This window comes from Engraulis encrasicolus, chromosome 21 (assembly GCF_034702125.1).
Source record: "Engraulis encrasicolus isolate BLACKSEA-1 chromosome 21, IST_EnEncr_1.0, whole genome shotgun sequence".
Lineage (NCBI taxonomy): Eukaryota > Metazoa > Chordata > Actinopteri > Clupeiformes > Engraulidae > Engraulis > Engraulis encrasicolus.
Window position 1 is genome coordinate 3313784 of NC_085877.1, and position 23866 is coordinate 3337649.

At 42.9% G+C, this 23866-nt stretch overlaps 1 protein-coding gene across 2 annotated transcripts; it reads left to right on the forward strand.

The window, feature by feature from the left end:
* Positions 1-1157: 1157 nt before the first annotated feature.
* capgb (capping protein (actin filament), gelsolin-like b) lies at positions 1158-22526 on the forward strand. Of its 2 annotated transcripts, none has more exons than XM_063187187.1 (9): positions 1158-1264; positions 7584-7777; positions 12278-12432; positions 14804-14965; positions 17179-17328; positions 17985-18068; positions 20463-20595; positions 20737-20828; positions 22001-22526. In XM_063187187.1, exons 1-9 carry the CDS (start codon positions 1260-1262, stop codon positions 22064-22066), a joined length of 1041 nt encoding a protein of 346 aa, XP_063043257.1. In that variant the 5' UTR covers positions 1158-1259; the 3' UTR covers positions 22067-22526. The 2 variants fall into 2 exon arrangements, with proteins under 2 accessions (XP_063043257.1, XP_063043256.1); XM_063187186.1 differs by lacking the exon at positions 1158-1264 and adding an exon at positions 2755-3194.
* Positions 22527-23866: the final 1340 nt, after the last annotated feature.

The following is a 23866-nucleotide window of genomic DNA, read 5'->3' on the forward strand; positions in this document are numbered from 1 at the left end:
TGCCACCGAATCTGATCCCTCAAGGTCTCATTACACTTTTAAATTGGCCTCACACTTAATTTGCTTTAAATTAGCGCGTGGCTGTTAGACTAATAACGTCGCTGCTGTGGTGTGGGTTTACTAATGCGCCTGGGTGGGTGTCACGGTCCAAAGGGGCAACCGAAATCTGGTCTGTTGTGACAACAGCATTTATTTTTCTAGGTGACTCAAGCCACCTAGAGTCACGGGTCTGTGAGTATCCCCTGGTATCCTTGCTGCTTCCTCTAACTGCCCAGCTGTGGATCACCATTGTGCACAAATTAGGGATGTTTTGCCTCATCTGGTTTCTACTTCCTATGGTTTGGCTCTGCACCCTGCCACCATGAGAAGTTTGATTAACATTTGCAGTGCACAACAGGTCCATTCTCTAATGACTCTTTAAAAGCTTACTTACAGTACTGTAACACGCAATAGTAATAGTGTTTGTCCAGGCATCCAGGCATGTTGAAAATTAGGTAGACCTCTGTAAAATGGAGGAGCCAGACGCAAGGTTTTGTCTCACTCTTTTTGGAAGTTTTATCATTTGCTCCAAGTTAGCAGACCCAGGGAAGTGACGAAGTGCTAAATTAACCTCAGTCATTGGTTATTCTGAAAAAGTCTTATGTTTCCTACATAAATCCTGCATTGGCTAGCTACATATATTACTCAAAATGGGTACCTTGTGCATTATTATGACCTAGTAATTCTGGTTGTAATTCAAATTTGCATGTGGCCTACACGTCTTCATAATTTGAGATATGTATGATATGAGGTATGTAGTTTCAGTAGGTCAAACCATAGTCTACTGTGCACTATACACCTTCCTCTTCCTCCCTCCCACACAGCAACACGTCCCTCCCTCTTTCATTGTGTGTGTGTGTGTGTGTGTGTGACTGCGTGACTGCATGCATGAATGTGTCTTTGAGTAAGCTTTTTTTTCCCCTTTTCTTATGTGTTTAGTTGTCCATGTGGTTGAGTGTGTGTCTGGCTGTAGGCACAAATGTGTTTGCATAAGCCTTTGTGTGTGCGTGTGTGCGTGCGTGCGTGCGTGCGTGCGTGTTTGAGCTGTGACCACGAGAGTGTGTGCATTTGAGTAATCTAGGGGGCTGGACCTATGCTCTACCCAGCCCAGGCGTTTTGAACAGGAAGTCTGTGAAAGAGCTTGTCTCCGGCAAAATCAGCACTCACGCAGACGCACCCCAACGTTTCAGCTCAGGCATTTTCTCTCCAAAAAAGCTACTATGAGGTGAGTGTGCAAACTTTTTTCAAATACTCTGTTTATGTTGATCTCCCAGCGGCTTTATTTTTCATTCAAGTTTTGTCTGTTTTCTTTTTTCTTTAAATCTTCCCATGACTCATTCACCATGAATGCTATGGGAGGAATCTCTCTCTCTCTCTCTCTCTCTCTCTCTCTCTCTCTCTCTCTCTCTCTCTCTCTCTCTCTCTCTCTCTCTCAATAACTTTTGGTTGTAAAAAACTGAGATTGTAGATCTATGATTTAAAGGGTGACCTCATGTAACATGATTAACACAAGTTAAATACAGTATTTATGAAAATCTGATACATAGCCATGCTGCTATTGAATAACAATTATGCAATATCATTCCCAGCTCTTCTGCTCTTCTTGCCAATGGTTCATCTAATATATCATTTAATTGTTCATTTGATAAATAATTCTTCAAAATGGCCAGAGAACTGGTCCCGTCATCGCCCAGTCCCTTCCTCTGAGTCCTCCTCCCCATCAATCTGTGGTGCAACTTCCTTTAGCATGCATTTACACGTGCTGACATGTTCGGACACAGAGGATCAAAATTTCTGCCCAAGCTTCTTACTGTGGAAAGTTTTCCCTTTCATGTTATATTTCTGCATATATTACAACAGACATGGAAATGCAAAACCTGAACATGACAAGTTTGGTTTTTTTCCACAATGCATGACTTGTGGCTTCCTGTCTTTAAAATTACCGTTGACTCTTGTCATTGCACATACAGCAATCTCATCTTCCACTTGCTGAGTTGTTCACTTTTACACAATGTGCCTACTAGGCTATTGCATGCTTTTACTGCTGTTTGTTAGTTACAGTGATGGTCCATGGCTTTAGGTCCCCATCACTTCCTCATCAGTTCTGCATCCCTCCTCTCTGAATTGACTTCTCTAGATTGCTGTTTGGCCTATCTCTCCTCAAACCACACCCAGTTTCATAGGCCCTTCTCCTTCTCCTCTCTCTCTCTCTCTCTCTCTCTCTCTCTCTCTCTCTCTCTCTCTCTCTCTCTCTCTCTCTCTCTGCATATATCTCCCCCCTCTCTCCTGCTCCTCATCTCTCTCCATCTTTAACATAACAGGGAAACATAACATATCATACATAACATATCAAACATAACATAACATAACAGCTCATTTCCTCAACTGAAAAAATTAAATACTCAAAGGATTTTACTTTACTCACTCATTTTCATTCATTGATTCATTTAACTTATGTTCCAATATATTACATTTTTTTCATTTTTCATACCATGCCTTAGTGATTCCTTCCTCCTACTTTCACATTTTGATCTCTTTGTTCTTGTCATGAGAGGGAAATGCATGGCATGATGACATGTTTGCTGTGGAGATGGATGGATGGATGAATGGATGGATCGTGGATGAATGGATGGATGAATGGATGGATTGGTGTGTTCCGATTGTATACCACCTTTAGGCACTGTTCCTTATTGTCACATGGTATCATTTTTTTATTTATTTTTGCCACGAGATGAACATTCATGGCATGCTTGGTTGGTTGACTGGCTGTCTGGCTGGCTGGATGGATAGATGGATGCATGGATGGATGATGGATAGATGGGAGATGGATGGATGGGTGGACGGCAGTAATTATCACTGTGGTGTTTAGCATTTGTCAGGAACCTGACTCTCTGCACCCTACCCCACCTCACCTCACCTCCACCAACTACCCCACAGGGCGTCCTCTCTCTCCACACGGCCGCTCGTATTATCAGTCTGGCTCCGGTTACTGCCACATATAAGCTAACCAGGCCAGGTGAAGACACCGGCGCGCTCACCCACACTCATCCACAGTCACACATTACACTCACACTGTTGGTCACTCGTTCACAGACGGGAGCAGGAATGGAGCAGGAGTCGGGTACCGGGCCAGAACAGGCGGATGGGATCATACAGTTAAGTGGATCGGAGATGCGTTTGTTATTACTTTCACTGCTTCCCTCCATTTGAATCTACGTTTCGGTTAGGCAGGTGTGCGCGCGTGTGTCTGTAAAAGGGAGCGTGCGCAAAAAGGAGCACGAGAGGATGTTTGGCTACGAGCGGCCTTTGTAGTAGCCACTTGCGCTTGGCGGATAACCTCGTCGTCATTTTCAGATATCTTACCACACCACATGCTAGACGTATTTCACAGCTTCCACCAAACCATTGAAAAAAAAAACACATGGTTTGTAGTTCAGTAGGTCATTGGAGGGGTATGAAATGTTAACAAGGGGATGTTGTTTCAATAAAGTAGGGCGACAGTTGTGCCACAAGGCCTTGTGCTGTTTAAGATTGACATGATGCGAGGTTTAGACACTGTTGATTAAAATCGACATTTACAGAAACAGCCTTAACCCGCCTGCTTTTGTGGTTCACATGTGTTGCTAACTTTATAGCCTGTGGAGAACGTGTTATCCTTCCTACCTTGTCTCTGACGTAGGCCTACCCTATGGTTCTCTCAGTCCACTTGGTGGTTTAATTGTCATAACTGTCAGTTCAACTTTTTTTCACAGTTTTGAGAAGTTCTGCTTTTTTCAGCCATGTAGCCTAAATACTGACCTTAGAGGGAGGCCTACGTGGTGTGTTTATCAGATCCGTTCAATGGATGCCATAACGGATGCTTCTATAAGGGCTGTGGCTTAAATGAGCGACAATGGTTACAATTAGTCAGATGAAGCCTATGGGTATGGGTAAGGAGGCCGAGCATCTCCCCTGATCAAGAAATTTCAATGAAATCTAAAATTCAAACATGACCTCTTTCTATTTTCATGTCGATGTCACATTCATAGAAATATTACAAAAGTAAAAACAAAGTTAAATAGTACAATTACTCTGGCATTTTGTTTAGTTTTTTACATTTACTTAGGTCGTGCAGTGCTTCAGCCGGTTTGCTTTTCCAAAAGACAACTTCAGGGAACAAACAGTGGGCCTACTTGAGTGGGCCAGAATGCCATCTAGACTACATGCCAGATGAGCCACTCTCTGGTGATGAATAGTGTGTCTCTTTGTTGTGGTGGTCAGTGATCGAGGGCGATCCTCCTGCTCTCCAAATGACCAGTTTGCCAACTCCTCCTTTCCAACAACAGGCCCTGTTTCACCAGAGCACTCAAATATTCGGGTAATCAGGAGAGTAGTGTAGTACCTCTGAACAAAGACCACCTCCTCTACAGATTGGCTTAAAATGACAGTGGGAGTGATGATGGCATTATGTTGGTGCGAGGACGCTCAGCAACAGGATTAACTCACTAACACTAACTTAAAATCAGGAGTTCATTCTCATAAGGCAGGGGTGGGCAACTATTTTCAGCCGAGGGGCCACTTCAAATTCCTCCAAGGGCCGTACTATGGACACAAACCAGGATTTCTCCCTGCACTTGAGGCCTATATTGAAGATGGACACCTTTAAAACAGACCCACCTTCTCTAGGTCCCCTGAAATATAACTTGATTGTACTGTGTTGCCAATCAAATTTCTAAGATTCCTTGTTTACAATACATGTTGTATTTCATGTGAAACATGTGAACATAACACTGTGTAAGTGGATTATATTAACTGTTCCCAGACAACACTTTAAAGTACAGAGAACTCAGATCGTCAGAAAGTAATGTGTGGTAGTCATGCCAACAAAACACTGCGATGTTGCCCGGCAACGTTGCCCAAAAAGTTGCCCCATCGTCTTGAGATAGAGACAAATAGAAAAAGAAAGTGAAGAGAGGGTTAAGTTGTCCTCAGTAATGTGGCAGAATGTGACTTACGAGAACTTGCCAACACATGCCCTACCCTAGTAAGATAGGGTGTGGTTGGCTTCTTCAAAAGTATAGCTTTCCCAGCCGCCTATTATTTGGTTGAGTCACAGCAAAGCTACCTTGAAGAGAAGCCTGGTTTGCCTTACAAAAGCCACTCAGAATATTTAGGCCAGTTTATTTGGTAAAGAAATGATTGCTCTATATTCACATGTGGCACTACGGAACGGAATAGAAAATACACACCCATCCGCCAGAAACCACACCCATCCACCAGAAAGCATGAACCCGTACTTTTTCATAAAATGTTTTGGTAGTTGCAGATTAACATGCACTCATGTCAAACAACTACTGTATCTTAACTACAGGTAGGCCTACTACTTACACACTTTCCTATGCGGAGACAAATAGATGTGTACATTCAATCCATCTAACCACTAGAAAGCTCATGCAAAATAGTTGAACTACTAGTTTAATTACATGCAGTGCAGTATCTACTATCAGTACTACTTGACGTCTGTGTGCGTGTGCGTGTGCGTGTGCGTGTGCGTGTGCGTGTGTGTGTGTGCGTGTGTGCTCTTCATGTGTTCTGAGATATGGGTTGCAGCCAGTAAACTTGTCTCTACTTCTGCCATGCGTCTGCTTACATAATGATGTAACACACTCTCCTCCTCTCTCTCTCTCTCTCTCTCTTTCTTTGTCATTCATTCTTTCAGGGGTTCTTTCTTTCTCCTTCGTCTGGTTCCCTCACTACACAGTGGCTTGGTAGTGCTGGGTTATTTCCTCACAGTTGGGGAAGTTAATGTGTGCTCCCTGCGGGAATAACCCTGTCTAACCCTGCTGTCCCCTCTTCTCTTCAGTCATGTCTGTGTCGTTCTGTTGTCAGTCTCACAGCTGTTTTTGAACAGTACTCCAGCTGTTTGTCTGTATTACACATGATTTTTTAATTTTTTGGCTGATTTTAGGGCGTTCTAGGCATATTATTATCGCAGCCATAGAAGGTGTAAGTTAGTAAGTAAGTGTAAGGGTAAAGGTAGGGGCCAAAACGTCACTTCAAATAAAACATTAAGTAAAGTATTGAGCAGAGTCTTCTTCTTATCACAGCCAAAGAGGACAATAAAAAAGGAAAAAATAAAGTATCACCCGTCTCTTGTAGCTACAATACGGGATTCCCATTTAACACACCTATAAGAAGTTTAGCCAGGCTTCTACAGGTCCAACTGCTTTTGTTCAGTATTGTCCTTCTAGACTTATACCCGTATATAAGATGAACAACTCTTAAAATGTCAATGAATCCAGAATTGTCCCTTTACTGGCAATTGTATCTGTCCAAAATGCGTGATATTTTTTGGTCACCCTTTTTTGGCATTTACATCTTTATTCAGATATGACAATAGAGAAGAAGTACTGTGAAGAGTAGTTGGAGAAAGCCATGGGGAAGGTTTGAGAGATTGACTTGAGCCGGGGTCCCTGGCACGATGGTATGGTTCCTGAGTTGAGCCACGGCGCCCCCATGTTCCTCTTATGGTTATGGTTATGATGTATATTTTTCGCAACCCTCATCTTTCCTCCCTGTAAAAAAGGAAGTACTGTTGCATACCCATTGCAAAATGGAATACATTACCTTATCTTCTGTCAGCCCCTCAGCCCCTCATCTTCCCGTTTTAATGTCTTCACTTCCACAAATGAGTCTAGTCATATTTTCTGTCTGGATCTCTCTTCTTGTTCTTATGGCTGGCCCTTTGTCTCGAAGTCTGCGAAGAAAAGGTACAGTATGCCTACACACTGCCATAGAAGGTTGCAAACGTTGTATATGAATACAATTGCTGGGAGTAGCAGTAGCAGTGTGCGGGTATACTTAACTCTCATTATCTTTAGGACTTTTTTTTACCTTGCACCTGTAAGCTGTTGGATGTGTGTGCTTTCTCCACTACAATTGCCCTCTCTCTCCATCCCCCTGCAGGCCTTAATTGCCAAAGCAAGACCTGTTGCAAAATTGAACGCAATGCTTTTTTTTTCATCTATTCACCTCTTCATCTTCCCGTTTTCATTGCTTCACTTTGTGCAGAAGTGAAGCGTCTGCACCCATCACAGCCATATTTTCTGTCTGAGTCTCTCCCTTTATTCCTGTAACTGTTATCTGTCTAGATCGGTGGTTCTTATCCTGGGGTGTGGGCACCCCCTGGGGGTGCGCCAGAGATTCCAGTGGGTGCTCAAACTCAAAACTAAAGTAAAGCGTGTTTTGGTCCCCATGGTGTTGGTTAATGTCTCATTGTAATAAAGAATCATTGTGATTAGCCAGCAAAAAAAAAACGTTTTTAAATAAAAAAAACATTTGATCAAAAAAAAGAAAGAATCATAGTAATTAATCACTTAAATACTGTAAATCATTTTTTAGTGCACATGTAGAAGTTTGGGTTGGGGGTGTGTGTCTTGTCTTGGGCTCAGGTAACAGGGTGCTTTAAGAAAAAAAAGCTTAAGAACCACTGGTTTAGATGATGTTCTCTCTTGTTGTTCATACGGTTCTTACACAGTAGTTCTCTCCCCCTTCCCCCTCCGCAGCATGCTACCCTTCCAGGCGGCGCCGGGCCAGTTCGGGCCCGAGGTGCGGCAGCCTGGCCTCAGGTGTTGGCGGGTGGAGAAGATGAAGGCCGTGGCGTTGGACCCGTCCGAGTTCGGAGCCTTCTTCAACGGAGACTCGTACCTGGTGCTGCAGCACCGCGGAGACCAGGGGGCAGACCTGCACATGTGGATCGGTAAGCCTAGATATACACTACATGGAGTAGTGGTCTTTACTGACTTAATGAGACATACACTACATCTGAGTGAAGCTCTGTATACACTATGGATCCAGCTATGGGCTCATCCACCCTGTCCATCATGAGTTCCTTGCACCAGTTCATAACAGCTTTGACCCAGTCTTGACTTAATTGGTGGCTCTTGGCAAATGGTGGCTCTTAATTGTCGGGCAATCCCCATGTATCCCCATGAAAATGTCCTGTATGCCATAAATCCAATATGTTTTCATGTTCATACAGGTTGATGTTGGAAAACATGCATAAAATGGACAATATGATCAAAAAACTTGTTTGCCTAATAATTATGCACACTGTGTAATAGGTCACAAAAGTCAATTTTTACTTTTTTTGTTGAGCAGTTGAATGCTTTCATGTCTTTTTGCCACTAGGAAAGTTATACTCTAGCTACCACTCTATATTCTTACCATATTAACATCACTGGGAGAATTGTACCTCATGGCAATGTTCGTACTCACTCAAAATTAGAGGTGACTTCACTAATTACTTGATCTACCTGTCTGATGGCCTCTGTTCTCATGAAGATCAGCACGCGTTGAACTAAAAACTGTAATGTGGTTGGTGTTTCACTCTGTATTTGGAAGGTGAAGATTAAAACTTAATTTTAAAAATACTTTTTGGGGATGTAACTCCATCATTCAGAAAGACAATGAGAGAAACAGGAAATTAGTGGAGAGAGAAAAACGGGGAAAGACTTAGAAACAACCTCGGGCCGGAATCGAAGCCAGGTCCTGAGTGTACAACCCACATGGTACGACCCACTAGCTCGCCATGCACCCTGTTGCCCCCAACTTTATTGAGTATTTAATGTTGTGTCTGTAATTTCTTAGCTGTAATAGGCTGTAGTATTGAGCACTGAACACATTCAGTTTTCTGTTGTCAGATATTTGCAAAGTGAGAATGATGTCAGCTACCTCAGTAGTCTGCCAAAAGGATGTGCCCCTGCTTGGAGAGCTCTAACATGAAGTTAGACATTCTTGATCTTTTAATTCTTTCTTCTTCAGATGAGTTTCAAAATACCACTGACAGTCAGTAGACCAAATAACAGGCAGAGGCAGAGTCTTTACCATTACGAAAATCGACCATGGTAAACCATGATTTCATGTTGTTTGAGCATGGTTCGGCGTGGTTTTTGGTATATGGTTTAACTACAAAATTAACCATGTATTAATCTGAAAACTAACCATGGTTTTACTATGGTTTATAATTATTCATTAAATTAGGCCTACACTTAGCTGATGCTTTTTTATCCAATGCACATATTTTTCACTGTCCTTGGAGCAATGTGGGGTTAGGTGCCTTGCTCAAGGGCACTTTAGTCATGGATGGAGGTGTAGGGAGAGGTAAGGGTGGGATTTTAACCTGCAACTCTGAGATCTTCAGTCCAACTCCCTAACCGTGCAAAACATGCAAACCATGAATAACGATGATTCATGGTTAGTCAGGAAGCACGGTTTTCATGGTTACCCAAAAAAACATGGATAAGCCATAGTAATACTATAGTTGGTTCAGAGTAGGCCTACTTAGAGAAACCATGGTTATAACAGTAAAAACCATGGTCGATTTCCGTAAGGGTAAAGGCGTGTTGGATCTTTATACAAATTCAGCAAACGTAATTTAACATAACGAGGGGAGGCGGTTGACATTGGTGTTCCTTTTCGTCAGTTATCTGAAGGCGGCCTTTTAACATGCAGTGAAGCAAGTTTCTATACGTTTTATAATGGAACATTGAATTCAGTTTCTTAGGTGAGTGATGCATTTGTCAAGTGAGGATGCATCTCATGACCAAATAGTGCTGTCTTGCTGTGTCATGCAAGAGTCTTACCGGAAGTTAAACCCTTTTTCCCCTTGAGACAAGCTATGAAATTCTCCGGACTCAACCAGTAGCCTTGAAGACACTCAGAGGCTTGTTGAATCTGGACAATGATTCAGCAAACATGACTAAACGTTACTACTGCTGAAAAAAGAGCTAGTTCACGTTGGTGTTTTTTTCTTGATTTAGCTTAATCTATCACTTTTTAACATGTTATCTTATTTTAAAAAAAAATATTTTCCTGTGTGAGCACTTGTTGTACAGAAGTACAGCAGTGCTAACCAGACTTTTATAGCTAATAAATAGTTGCACAGCATGTAGACTGACTTTGCCATACTTGCCATATGTCAAATGGCTTTGGTTAAAAAATTACCTGAAGAAGGTCTAATGCTAAATTAAGTTGTGAATAAGGTGAAGCCGAAATGGTTTGTGTGTGGGAGTTACAGTCTTTTTCTGAATTTCTTCAGTTGGCATAAGCAAACTTGAAAACTAATATGTTGATGAGTCACAGTATGCTTGACAAGGGTGTTTTAAGAGAACCTGCTAGAAGGGGGGAATTAAGCAAATGATAGGGGGGTGGAAACCATGGCATGCAGCGCAGTAAGTATGTGTCACAGGATGAAGTAGTTGTTATTTTGGCTCAGCCAAGTGGGGAGATGAACAGATAAGGGAGAAAGGAAGGAGAAGAGGAGAGGGGAAGAGGGCTAGAATAGCTTTGGCACCCTCCTGCCCTCCTCTCCTCTCCTCTCAGTCTACTTATCCTCCACTTCACTGATGGATCCCCAGATGAATGGGTCACTAAGCTCTCGGGCCACACATCAGTGGATGGAGAGAGAGAGAGAGAGAGAGAGAGAGAGAGAGAGAGGGAGGGAGGGAGAGAGGGAGAGAGAGAGAGAGAGAGAGAGAGAGGGAGGGAGGGAAGGAGAGAGAGAGAGGGGGGAGAAAGAGAGAGGGGGGGGGAGTGTGTGTGTGTGTGTGTGTGTGTGTGTGTGTGTGTGTGTGTGTGCGTGCGTGCGTGCATGCGTATCTGTGTGTTCATGTATATGTGCATGCTTGCATGTGTGTTACTAGAGTGAGTGCACGTGCCTGTGAGTGTGCGTGCATACACATTGTGCCTGTGTGTGTGTGTGGATGTGTCAATCCTGACCATTGACCAGTGACAGACGAGCGGCCCAAAGCCATCGCTAAGCTGACCCTACACACTGGTGATGAGGGCAATTAACAGATGACAATGAACGAGTGACACTCGAAAAAAAGAGGAGAGAGAGAGAGAGAATGAAAGAGAGGGAGGTAGAGAGGGATGAGTGGGGAGGAGTCCCAGGGGAAAAAGGGAAGGGCGGGTGTTCTGTGCGCTGGGCTCCATCAATGATTCAGCAGGCCTGTTGCAGGGCTCCATTGTGGCTGCATGGCTGTTGTTTCCACCGTGTATCCGGTGCTACTAGGGTAACAGAGAGCTGGCTGTCACTGTGTGGAGTGGAGTGGAGTGGAGTGGACACTCCTTACCGAACCATCTGTTGCTGGGCAGGGGGCGTAGCAGCAAACTGCGAGCCCTATGTACCATCAGCTCCAATGGATCCCTCTAGCCATATATATCTACATGAATCAGTCACAGTGTGTGGGCCCCCAATATACATGGGGCCCTGGTGACTCAGTTACATTTTATCCCCCTGTACGTCACCGCTGCTGCAGGGAATCTCACCCACCCCCCACCCCCCGTCACTCCTTCTGTCTTGTCACTCCTGTACTTATTACAGAAGGGAACCCATGTTCTTCTCACTGTAATGTAATGTAACGTATGAACGACCCAGAGTGTCTTCTGATCACCCCCCCCCTGACCCCACTCATGTCCTCTGACCCACCTGTTGTCCCCCCTGCCACCTCTGTTGCTGTACTTGTTGCTGGAGAGCGGCCTCTTGACCCTGTGGCTGTCGTGTCAACAATACTCCCTTCCCCTCACTCTCACTCAATTATGTTTCCACTCAGTCACAGTATCATCTTGTTTTTCATTCTGAACTTGACCATTTGAATGAACTCTGTGTTTTGAATACACCAGCAACATGAAATGACTGTGACCACCACTTTTCAGATTTATTCAGTGTTCTGTTTTTTCTCTTGGTTTTATTTTTTTATATTATTATTATTTTTAGATTGTGGTCATTGTTATTTCAAACATCATCCACCCATCTACGGTGCTGCTTGCATTGCCAGCTTCATCTAAACCTGAAAACATTTAGGTTGTCTTGCATGCTGTTCTTTCTCTACGTATCTCACTTCCCATCTACTTCCCGTTCCGTATATCACCCACGGTAACAGATGGATCGGTTCTTAAATGATCCGTGGGCCTTGTGAAATTGACCCGACCGTGGACCTGCCGTGGCCAACCGGTAGGGCACTCGTCTACCATGCTGCTGACCTGGGTTCGATTCCCGGCCTGGGTCCTTTGCACTCCTCCCCGTCTCTCTCCCCATTTGCTTCCTGGCCACCTCTCACACCGTCCTGTCGAATAAAGTCGAAAAAGAAAAAGAAATTGACTGGCCGTCTCTCTCACCTCCTTTGAAAACTAGTATTTGTTTGTACATCATCAGTCCATCTAACTCTGTCTCTCTCCCTCCATCTCCCTCCTCCAGGTGAGAAGTCATCTCGTGACGAGCAGGTGGCGTGTGCCATGTTGGCGACGCAGCTGGATAACTTCCTGGGCGGAGACCCCGTGCAGCACCGCCACGTCCAGGGCTACGAGTCCCTCGAGTTCATGAGCCTCTTCCCCCGCGGGGTCAGCTACAAGGTAGGAGAGAGGGACTGTGATCCGTAGGTGCTTTAGTTTACACTAGCAGCTACAAGGTAGGAGAGAAAAAAACTGTGGTCCATAGAGGGGTCAGTTACAAGGTGAGAGAGAGGGACCAAAGGTGCATTTCTCAAAAGTGTAGTTGTTAACCAGTTAGCAACTTGGGTAGTTGCCAATGAGAAATTGCATTGAAAACAGCAAAGTTGCTAACTTAGTTAGAAACTATGGTTTCGAGAAATGCATCCCAGAGTTGTATGAAGTAGAAGTAAAAGTACTTTTCAGATGTAATTACTAGTGGTATGATATTACTACTTTGTAATATCATACTACTATCGTTTTAATTACATCTGTAAGACCACCACAAACCAAAAAATGCACTTTTTTCCATTTGTAAATGTTCATGCTACTCGCTCAATAAATTGTGGAGGCACCAAACAAACTGTCAAACATTTTGGTCTTGAAGTTGAACCGCGAGGCACTATTACCGCGCCCGTGTGAAAGCCAATACAATCCAGGGGTGCATCTCTCGAAACCATAGTTGCTAACTACGTTAGCTACTTTGTTGTTTGCGATGCAATTTCCCATTAGCAACTACCCAAGTTGCTAACTGGCTAACAACGTCGAAGTCGAATGCACCCCAGATGTACTGTTTGTGTTGTGTAGCTTACATGGTTCTGCAAGATGTGAGTGATGGGTTGATCTTCTCTTCACCTGTTTCACAAAGCACCACTAAAACAAAGCAACATTTTTTGTACATTCTAATTCCTTATAACGAACTGCCACATTCTAAATAAATGGCCATCACAAATGGTCCATGAAGTCGAATTGCCAACCACCACCTCGTAAAGGCCAAAGCCTCGTAAAGGCTATAAAATATAGCACCTTATTAAAAGACACTTCATCTTGTAATGGTGACAAACATCCCGCTAATGGTGCCCACTGGTGAATGTCTCGGTGCTGTCACGCACGTCACCATATTGAGTTTCCTTACAAGCATGCTGTAGACATGCACTGGACGGTGTGCACGGTGTGGGTGTAATTAAGTTAAGACAGGTTATGGAACAGATGGTGGAAGCTTTCTCAGGGGTTGGCTTACACATTTTTGGACAGTGCGAACTAGCTGTTGGTGTGTGGTGTGTGGTGTTGGTAGTTAAGGCTCTTAGGAAAAACAAACACACCTGTGTTGTGTGACAATGTGTATATGGGTCAATGACGGTTTTTTTCTTTTTCTTGGAGGGCCCTCAGACATCAGGTGGTACTACCACCACAGCTATTGCCCATACATGTATTAGTTATCGGCAATTAATGTGCTACAATGAACATGCTTCTTAAATAATCCACTAAACACAAAACACAATTCATAATCATAATCCATACAATAATTGCACCACCCTGACGTGGCCTACTACTAAAACATCATTGACCCATCATGAAGATGGCGAGACTTTTGACTTCTTGGATCTCGTGTGTCTTGTGAGTCCTGTGTACAGTGCTGATTACATGTGTAACTGTGCGAATAGCAAGGTACCAATTGTTGTAACAGTGCAGTAACAATGTACTTTGAAATGTAAATTTGATTGTATACCTAAATGGTAGCACCCTTGTCTTAATTTTTATATTTAAAAAAAGTTTTACTGGTACTGTACCGGAATGGAATGTTTTGCAGCTTCGTTGAGCAGCTTTTTAGCACCCGCTCCTCCTACTTCTCAAGCCTTGACACCTCATAGTAATGTTTTGTCACTTCTGTACAGGTGTTAATGCCCACACCCAGCTAGCCATATTCACTATATAAGCAGAGATATTTTCATCACATCATTGTGTTTATCATTTCACACCAGAATAGAAAATGCTCTCTTCCGAGATATGTTAATGATTTTCTGAGTATTGTACTGAGTTTGTCACATGGTTTGTTAGTGTGAATGTTTACACGTAAGTTATTACAATGTGCTATGGGACTCTTTTAACAGCTAGTTTAGAAGGGTTTTGTGCCAGATAAAAATCACACTTCAGCATATTCAAAAGCACAATGTAATATTACAAACTGTGAGCTACTGTCCCACATAATCCTAGTTTGATATTACAGTTTAGTGAATAGCTTTTCTTGCTAGATAACTATATAGCTCTTTTAATAGATGCATGATATTCATTATGTCAGTTGTTAAATCAAGACTTTTTCTAATGGTTAAGACATGAACTATATATGTGCATCAACATCCATGTGACCCTCTGATGAAGGCGGAAGCTACACCGTCAAAACATGTCAGATAAAGGATAATGTCTAATGTCTAATGTCTGAAGAAAAGATGTCTGAGACATAAGAAAAAACAAAGTCTTTTCTTCTTCTTCTTCTCTGTTTGTCCATCTATCCCAGGAAGGAGGTGTGGAGTCTGGCTTCAGGAGGCCGCAGTCTGGCTCGGGACCCATCCAGAGGCTCTACCAGATCAAGGGCAAGAGGAACATCCGGGCCAAAGAGGTGGAGCTGAGCTGGGACAGCTTCAACAAGGGGGACTGCTTCATCCTGGACCTGGGCAATGTAAGCAGCACTCAGGACAGCAAACACCTCAACATCATGGACACATTCTGTGTCCCTGCCAATATACGGCTGTACTTAACCCATTTTAACCTAAGGCACCTGCAAAAAACACCTGCTAAACCTAAGCCCTTTTTGGGAAAAGCTGCCCTCAGCCTATACAAATCTAAATGTCTCAGCCTCCAAAGCTGTATTGTATTAGAATGGAGGTGGACTCCAGAGGGGGTACACTGAGGCCCCATTCATACCCTATGTGGTGTGGATTGGCACTGCCCTCACGATCCGATTCGATCACGATTCGGGAGGTAGCGATTCGATTCGATTCCATGCTATTCGATCCGATCCGATTCAATTCTACAATGCATTGCAATGCATTTACATTTCTACTGAAAGCAAAGCAAATGTTTCATCAGTCATGATGAGGCAATACAAGTAGTCAGATACTGAGCAACAATTTCTTAGCTGTTTTCTGTATCAGTCTGGATCAGTCTGTATCAGTCTTGCAATGCTTTGAAGTACTTTTATTTAATTTAACATTCATTTGCTCCCAAAATCCACGGAAGTAATTGAAACTGAAAAAAATTGCCAGATTGATTCTGGAAATTACCGGATTGATTCTGGATCGTCCATGCCCCGCATTGGATTGCATCGCCGAATCGATCATTGTTGACACCACTAATGTGTATTCATTTACACTTGTGTGTCTGTCCATATGTTCCATCCATGAATTTTATGGCTGTTACGCTTTCCTGGTTGCTTTGATCCATTTAATGAGTAATCGTAATCTCTCCAAATTCATAAACGTACTGATGAATTCAAGGAAGAGAACGTGTGAAACACTCCACACTCCACACGTATCCCTATCCATCTCCAACGTAGGGTATGAGTGGGCATTATGACTTTCATTTGGGAAAGAATACCTGCATTCATGCCTCGTTAAAAATTGGACTAATGCCTTGTAATGGGCGCATGGCAATTGGAAGCATTTCTTTCAGTTCTCAGTTCTCCTAACCAGGGCTGGATTGGGACCAAATAACCACCAGGGCATTTTAATCTTAAACTGGCCCCTTACACATACAAGCTGCTTCCATACTGTATATCCTGCTCTACTCAGTCCTCTGGCCTTAATGGGCTGCGCTCTCTAAACTGTGGACGAGTCCCTAAGATAAAATAGACAAACAGAAAAACAATAGTATCTGCCACTGCCCCGTATGCCAGATTACCAGTCCAGCTCTGCTCCTGATAATAGCGTTCCAAGCATTTCCTCTGGGTATGCCACCTAAAGTTCGGCGCAGACTGCCCAAATTCTCACCCTCATTCTGATTCAGAGAAGTGCTCAGGCGGTCTAGTTCAAGGTAGTACCTTAGCAGTCACGGGGCTCAGTCTCAATGTGAGAAATCTTGTTTGTTACTGTTAGGTAGAATTTAACTTGAAACTACTGTATCTTTCTCACTGAGGTCATTCATTTTGAATAAGATGTGTTTGATGTGATCAGAATCAGTTTTATGTTGTCATGGTGTTGTCAAGTGTGGCATGAATGCAAGTGTATTGGATTGGATTTCCACTTACGGTAGTCTTTATCTTAGAGTTCACAATGGCCTTGTCCTGGGATTTGTTTACTCCCTTGCATTGTAATTGTAAAAGACTACACAAAAGGTAAGATCTGTTCCTTGATATAGAAACGGAATCATGTAGACAGTTCCACAATACTGGCCACTTGTAATTGTCACAACATGCAGATACATGGCGTCAATGGAGAACATACAGTGAAAATTAATTTGCCATTTTCTCTGCTCAATTTGACAAAAAATAAATAAGTCCATACAATAGTGGTATTTGCTGTCATTGAGCTCTCCTGACGTGTGCTACTGCTGAAAAGCCACTGACCCATATACCTAACCCTTATCCTAAACTACAGTTTTAAGAGCATAATATTACATATTATGACATCCTTTGCAACAATTTGCCTAATTACTACCTCCGCCAAGGATGATTATTACCTCCGCCAAGGAGGTTATGCTTTCGGTCGCGTTGGTTGGTCTGTCTGTCCGTTTGTTTGTCAGTAGGATAGCTCAAAAACTTGTGAACGGATTCCGCTTCTCTGGTGGAGGTCTGCACTCTCTGAGTGCATTTCTAGTTATTAATGTGATAGGGACAGTCAAATAATTTTTTTTTTTTAAACTGATTCATTTGCTTCTGCCTTGATTGCTTTTCAGACCATCGTGTCGTGGATCGGATCTCAGGCCAACATCTTTGAAAAGCAGAAGGTGCGGGAGATCGCCACGCTGATCCGGGACACAGAGCGCCACGGCAAGGCCCAGATCACCAACATCACGGAGGGAGAGGAGACGCAGGAGATGCTGGAGGTGAGCGATCTCTCTTGCTCTCTGTGAAACTCCAGTCCTCCAGATAACCTCTCAACTCTCTCTGGCGTTATGTCAATCGACCCACAAGCAATGCGCACACGACTTGCCAGTCTTTTGACGCAAATACGATGTCTTTCACTTCTCCAAAGCAAAGAATGAGGAAAGTCTGAAAAGAGGTGATCTACGTATCTACTGTATTTGCTTTCAGTGAAACTTCAGTCCTTGTGTTGTAGATAGCCTCTCAACTGTCTTTGGCTTTATGTCAATCTATCCACATCACACATACACACACACACACACACACACAATCTCTCCTCACATTCTGCAAAATAAGATACTTTTTGTTGAATGTGTGAACCTCTTATGTACAGTAAAACCGCCTGTGTTAAGTGTGATGTATTGGGCAGTGTTCTCATGTCAATGTTTTGTATGCATATAAGTACAGACGCTGTGGCATAGGTCAGGAATACAGTATTATGTGTGTGTGCGTGCGTGCGTGCGTGCGTGCGTGCGTGCGTGCGTGCGTGCGTGCGTGCGTGCGTGTCTCTGTCTGTCTTGTCTGTCTTGTCTGTCTCTGTGTCTATTTTAAGTATGCTGTCTTGCTAGGCAGTCATGCTCATGCTGTGTATTTGCATCTTGCCAACTTTGATTGACAGGTGCTGGGCCCAGTGCCAGAGCTGAAAGAGAGCACGCCAGAGGAGGACAGCAAAGCAGACGCACTGCCCGCCTCCCTCTACAAGGTACCTTTAACGCACACTGCCCTCCTCTCCTCTCCTCTCCTCTCCTCTCCTCTCCTCTCCTCTCCTCTCCTCTCCTCTCCTCTGCTCTCATCCTCAAAGCAGACTCACTGCCCGCCTCTCTCTTCAAGGTACCACTAAGGAGAGAGAGAGAGAGAGAGAGCGAGAGAGAGAGAGAGAGAGAGAGAGAGAGAGAGAGAGAGAGAGAGAGATAGAGAGAGTTTTAGTTCAAATTACATATTAGGTGGAAAACAGAATTTCAATCGCAGTGAATTGCACAGTGAATTGGCAATAAAGTGCAACTTGACTTTGAATCTTCGCTTGTAGATGCATGCACTACAGGATGGTGTTCTTGATTCATGACTTAAATGGCCTTCTGGTTACGTATGAAGGGAAGTTGTCACATACTGATAGGTTATGTGGTTGAAAGCAGACTGTTCTCGTGCAGCCTAGCACATCGACAAGAACTTTGTGGGTTTCAGAGAGAAGCAGTGTGGTTTCCTGTCTAGAAGCAGCTTTGCTCTTTTGCACTTTTTTGGTGTCTTTAATTAGTTCTTCTGCACATTTCCACAGCCATATGTAGAGTTTTATGGTCCTGACTGCTCTTTTAAATATACTTTACAACGTTCATGTGTCTTTTCCGTTAGGCGCAGGTAGCCAAAATGCTTACAGTAAGACAGTCAGTTGTGTCAAGTCATCTAAAGTCTGCTGTGGTTTACCACTCAATTATGTTTGGAACAAATGTGTTGCTTACAGGGTTCGTACGGTCATGAAAAACCTGGAAAAGTTATGGAATTTGAACATTCAAATTTCCAGGCCTGGAAAAGTTATGGAAAACGTATTTTTGGTCAAAAGTTTTGGAAAAGTCATGGAAATCCATCCAGTGTTTCATCAATTATCTTTATGAAGTTGATGCCACGGCGTAATAAAATCTAAATGTCCGAGTTCTCGTGTAATGGCTCCAGGCGGGTTTCAAGCGTTTTGGCACTAGAAATCAGTCACACCTGGCAACCCGCCTCGTAACGCGCGAGCTAGTAGTGTGTGCGTGGTGGTGAGAGGTCCTAGAATCCTAGAAAAGAAATGTGGTTCTGTACGATATTACAGCATGTCGCGAAGTGTTACTTCAACAATGCGCGGCTTAACTTTCTGAAAAGTTGATCAACAATGGCTGGAGAGGACGAAAGTTGTGATGTGTCCGTCCGATATGGGCGAAGCAGCGGCTGTTAGCCACCTGAAGGGCAAGATACAGCAGGCGGTTCCTCCTCAGATACTAACAGGTTAGCAGTTACACGCGTTTTAAAATATTTAGAGGTTCCACTGAAATGTAGCTAATGCCAAAGGGAATACAATCCTAAGACCTGTTTGGTCTTGGTTTAATTTGCCAGATAGGGCACCAAGCGAACCTTTATGCTTTCGGTAAGCCCCGAGATTTTGATATTGATAAGCAGTGCACCTGCTGCCTGCGAGTGAACTTGTCCAGTGTGCTGAAAGATTGCATGAAATCCGTACAGTAGTCTATGTGCAGCTGACCGCGAGCCAAACGATTACCAATGTCTGCATGACGCGCCTGTTTTGAAATACGGTATAAACGGCAGCGTGACTAGAGTCATCTGTGGCTTTGTTTTCAAATCGGTCAGATCGTTGTAACACAAAATGAAACTCACCCTAGCATCTCCTTGAGTGGGCGTCAGACTAGAACTATGCCACGAACAGTGCAGTCTCTCTCTCTTTTTTTTTTTTGCTCCAGCAACGACCACAACAAATGACAACATTATCATTCTTACAGGAGCTTTGGACTGTTGTGCTTAGGCAGGTGTAGTAGGCAGGCCTATGATTTCTCACTTGGGCAGGATGAGCATTTATCCATCTCCATAGAGAGCATGTTGGCCTACTCATAGGCCTATTCATTTTCATTTCTGACTGTACATTAGACAAGCGAACTATATAACTGGTGAATAATAGCAGAATTAATGTAATACAACATGAAGTATAATGGTTGCTTATAGCTTGTAGTAAAATATAACCTATAGTATGAATATGTTTATTGTTTACATATTTGTAATATAGGCTATGTAATATATAATATGCCATAGTCTAGAGTATAAATATATACAGTAATTACATATTTATAATATAGGCTACGTAATATAGCCTGTAATATAGCCTAATACGCCCCCACCCCCCGCGCGCGATTGGTCATTGGTTTTTCGGTCCTGGAAATTCAGAAAAAGGTTTTGGAAAAGTCATGGAAAAAAATTGGTGAAAAAGTGTATGAACCCTGTGCTTAACTTAACATTGAGCTCAAGCCTATATCCAGGGTGTTGTTGATAAAGGTATAAGGAATGTATTTCCACATATAAAGAACTGAATATGATGCAGTAATTTATCTTGTTGTAGGTGTCTGATGCGACGGGGTCGATGAAGATGACCAAAGTCTCGGAGAAAAGCCCATTTGCCAAGGAGCTGCTGGTACGGGACGACTGCTTTATTCTAGACAACGGAGCCAGCGGCAAAATATTTGTGTGGAAAGGTGAGTGGGAAGTTGTTATACAGTTGTCCTTCCAAACATTAAAAAACTGATGTAAAATACACTTAGGAAACTGTTGAAAATATCAATTGAATGCGTTGTGATTTGTGAACAACTGCTTTGTGATCACATTGTGGTTGGCAGGAAGTGGAGCCAATGCTGAGGAGAAGAGGGAAGCTTTGAGGATGGCCGATGACTTTATCCAGCAAATGAACTACCCAAGAATGAAAACTCAGGTTAGTGTACACAAGTCATTTCACTGGCAGTGTGTGTGCGCTGTTCACAATGGCTCAATGTCAGTCTGGACATGTTGGTATTTTTAGTAGCTTAATAGGATCCACACTAATATTTTGTTACATGTAATAAAATTCACAATAGGGCTGTAACGGTAATGTATTGCACCGAGAAATCGTGTTACGCAGTCACAATACTGTATCACGGTGCAAGAAGGCAGTATTGTGATATGCCAACCTTCAGTCCAGAAAACAACCACATAATATGACGTGGTAGTGCTTCCAAGCTTCAAGTCATCCTCATCATTATTATTTTTCAACTTTTATTAATAAAACTTTTATTAATTTCTTAGCCTCTTGAAATCTATTTTCCCTATAAACTATCATAGTTTTATTTACAACTTTATTTTATAATGTTGGCAAATGTCATAAAAAAACACAAACTTTGTGAGTTGAGTATATCATTTACTAAGGCTTTTTCTTCTCAGATATACCATGTTTATTTCAGATTTCTGCTCTCAAACCACAGCCAAGTTGCCTATCACAGCTTTCAAGGTTTCATGTGTACAAATATCTGCTCACTTACATGTGTAAATCCTTGAATTTCCAAGCTTTCAGCCAACAGACCTTCCTCAGCAGGTGTACCTTGACGATAGTCTGGAGGTCAAAAGCTTGGACATAAAAAGATCCAAGTGTGCCGACATTTAAAAAAAAAAAAAAAGTCACAGTTTTTTTCATGTTGGGCAGCTACTAATCACAAGTATACGTATAAACGGTGTGACGTGTGCCATGTGCATTACGCCCCTTTTGGGGGGAAAACATTGGGGGAAAAGCCAATGCAATTCAATTGGTGGTGTTGGGAAAGAATAAATGAAAGACAAGGACCTGAAGACTACTGTTGTTCACTCTCAACTTGCCAAAGACGTGTTGTGTTGTGCTGTTCAAAAAATATAGCCAAACAGCCGTGGCTGAAGCACGGACTGTGTTTATTTTGGGCTAGCCGATGTAGCATGTAAGTTAATGAAACATTCAGTTTGTTTTCCCCTAAATAGGGCCGTAACGCACATTCACGAGCAAAGTACCCGGATGGCCGTTTATACGTATGGTGCAACTCATTCAAAATGTGCAGGTGTGTCTGTCCCTACCTGATTGCTTTTACCCCATCTGACCTGTAGGTGGAGATCCTTCCCCAGGGCAGAGAGGCCGTGATGTTCAAGCAGTTCTTCCACAACTGGAACTAACGCCACACGAGGCTGCACCAGCAAAACCTTAAGCATTTATTGCACTCGCTCCAAACGTTAAAATCATGTCAAAGTAATTTCTTATCAGCATTTCAGCTGTTGTCACTGGCACTGAGACTAAATTGTGAGTAAAACAAAGTGTCAGCAATGCTATAGGCCCAAAAATTGATTTTGGGTTTGCAATAGTATGTATATATTGAGAAAGAGAGAGAGCAGAGACAACAGCTATGCGAAGATAATGGCAATTGTTAGATTGTCAAGCTGAAGCTCAGTGCAGTTGAGATCCACAGAGCTATGATGCTGATGAGTTGCCACGGTAACGACACAGCAACTGCCTGACTCTGCTAAGCTGCCACTCACCTTCACAGTTAGCAATCAAAGAATTGTTCTTGTTGTTGTTTATGATGTTCAGGTTATTGAAAACAGCTTGCTGCATTAAAGCCAAGAATATTTCACACAACTGGGGCCTACTGTCTGCGTTTTTTGTCATAATCATTTCTTTACTGCCTTTTTTATTCATGTAACAGTTGTAGGTCTTTCATTTACGGTAATCATATTTTTATACAACAAGCTTGTCTTTATAGGCTTCTGTAGGTGATCAAGGGAGTTCAGGGACAGCCATCAGTTACTGTAAATGTGAAAAATGTACTTCAATCAGGTGTTTCGGCTTCCTTATTTATTTTTTAAAGCTCCTTGGTATTTGGGGCCATTGGACCCTCGGTCGTGTGCAGTTGAGGGCAGCAGTGAAGATATAATGCCGGTGACTAGTTTAGAAAATGCCCATCTTCACATTTCATAGGGCAACAAAATGTCACAACTGAGTTTACAATACTATGTACATACAGTATACTACTGCACATGAGTCAGAAAAGCAGCTGAGAGTCACTGCCCCTGTCCTCTTGTTAATGCCCAGCACCTGAAGGGAGCGCCACATAGCCTATGCATTCCTCAACGTGAGTAGACGATATGCTTATAAACCTCACCCAAGAGTCATTTAAGATAGCCTATAGCAAAAACTATAAACATCTAACTTGCCTTCCATCTCATGTGGCCTGTTTATGTATCATGGCAACAAGACTTATTTCACAATCAAATGTAACATCATCAAAGTCAGCTCTGTGCCCTGTGTCAATGTGGGTGTTATAATTTGAATTACAGAGAAGGAAACTCTGAGAGCTGAGTCTATGACTAATGGTTTACTTAAGCAGGGAACTCCGGGGTGAGCTAGGTAATCACTGCCTCAACCTTTCACCGTCTGTCTGTCTGTCTCATTGGAGGTATTTTTTGCATATATAAAAATCCAATGACTGACGACATAGAAACTGGCGAGGTCACTGTAATTCTGGTGAAGTGTTTAGAGGATAGGCTACTTATCGGAACGTTTCAGAGGGTGCCAACATTTCACACCTCAGCTCTCCTTGAAGTTTATTTTATGCTTCATTGTTGATAGATCACTTGCCTCTGACTTACTTCCTTATCGAGCTAATGGACAGGTGTCAAAATTCCCCCACCACCCGTTAACTGGTATCCTGCTGGCTCTCAAAGTCTAATATTACCTTTAACACAGTATCGGGCCCCTTATCATTATCTCCATGGTGACGGGTATTCAGGGCAATGTCAGGTGGGCAGGGCCTTCGTTTACCTCCATACACCTTTACGTCTGTATTACACTAGAGTTACATAAGCAGCCTTTGCCACAGCCACTGTAACGTGGGTTTGCCAGGAATCTGATATTGTGTTTTTTTCATATAGGACTACACAATGGCAGGCTCATAATGAGGTCAACTCAGTCGTTTGGAC

Coding starts and splice junctions, on each gene's coding strand:
- capgb (XM_063187186.1), top strand. CDS start 3,145: ATGGAGCAGGAGTCGGGTACCGGGCCAGAACAGGCGGATGGGATCATA. Junction 12,433..14,803: donor CCCGCGGGGTCAGCTACAAG/GTAGGAGAGAGG, acceptor CATCTATCCCAG/GAAGGAGGTGTGGAGTCTGG. Junction 17,329..17,984: donor AGACGCAGGAGATGCTGGAG/GTGAGCGATCTC, acceptor TTTGATTGACAG/GTGCTGGGCCCAGTGCCAGA.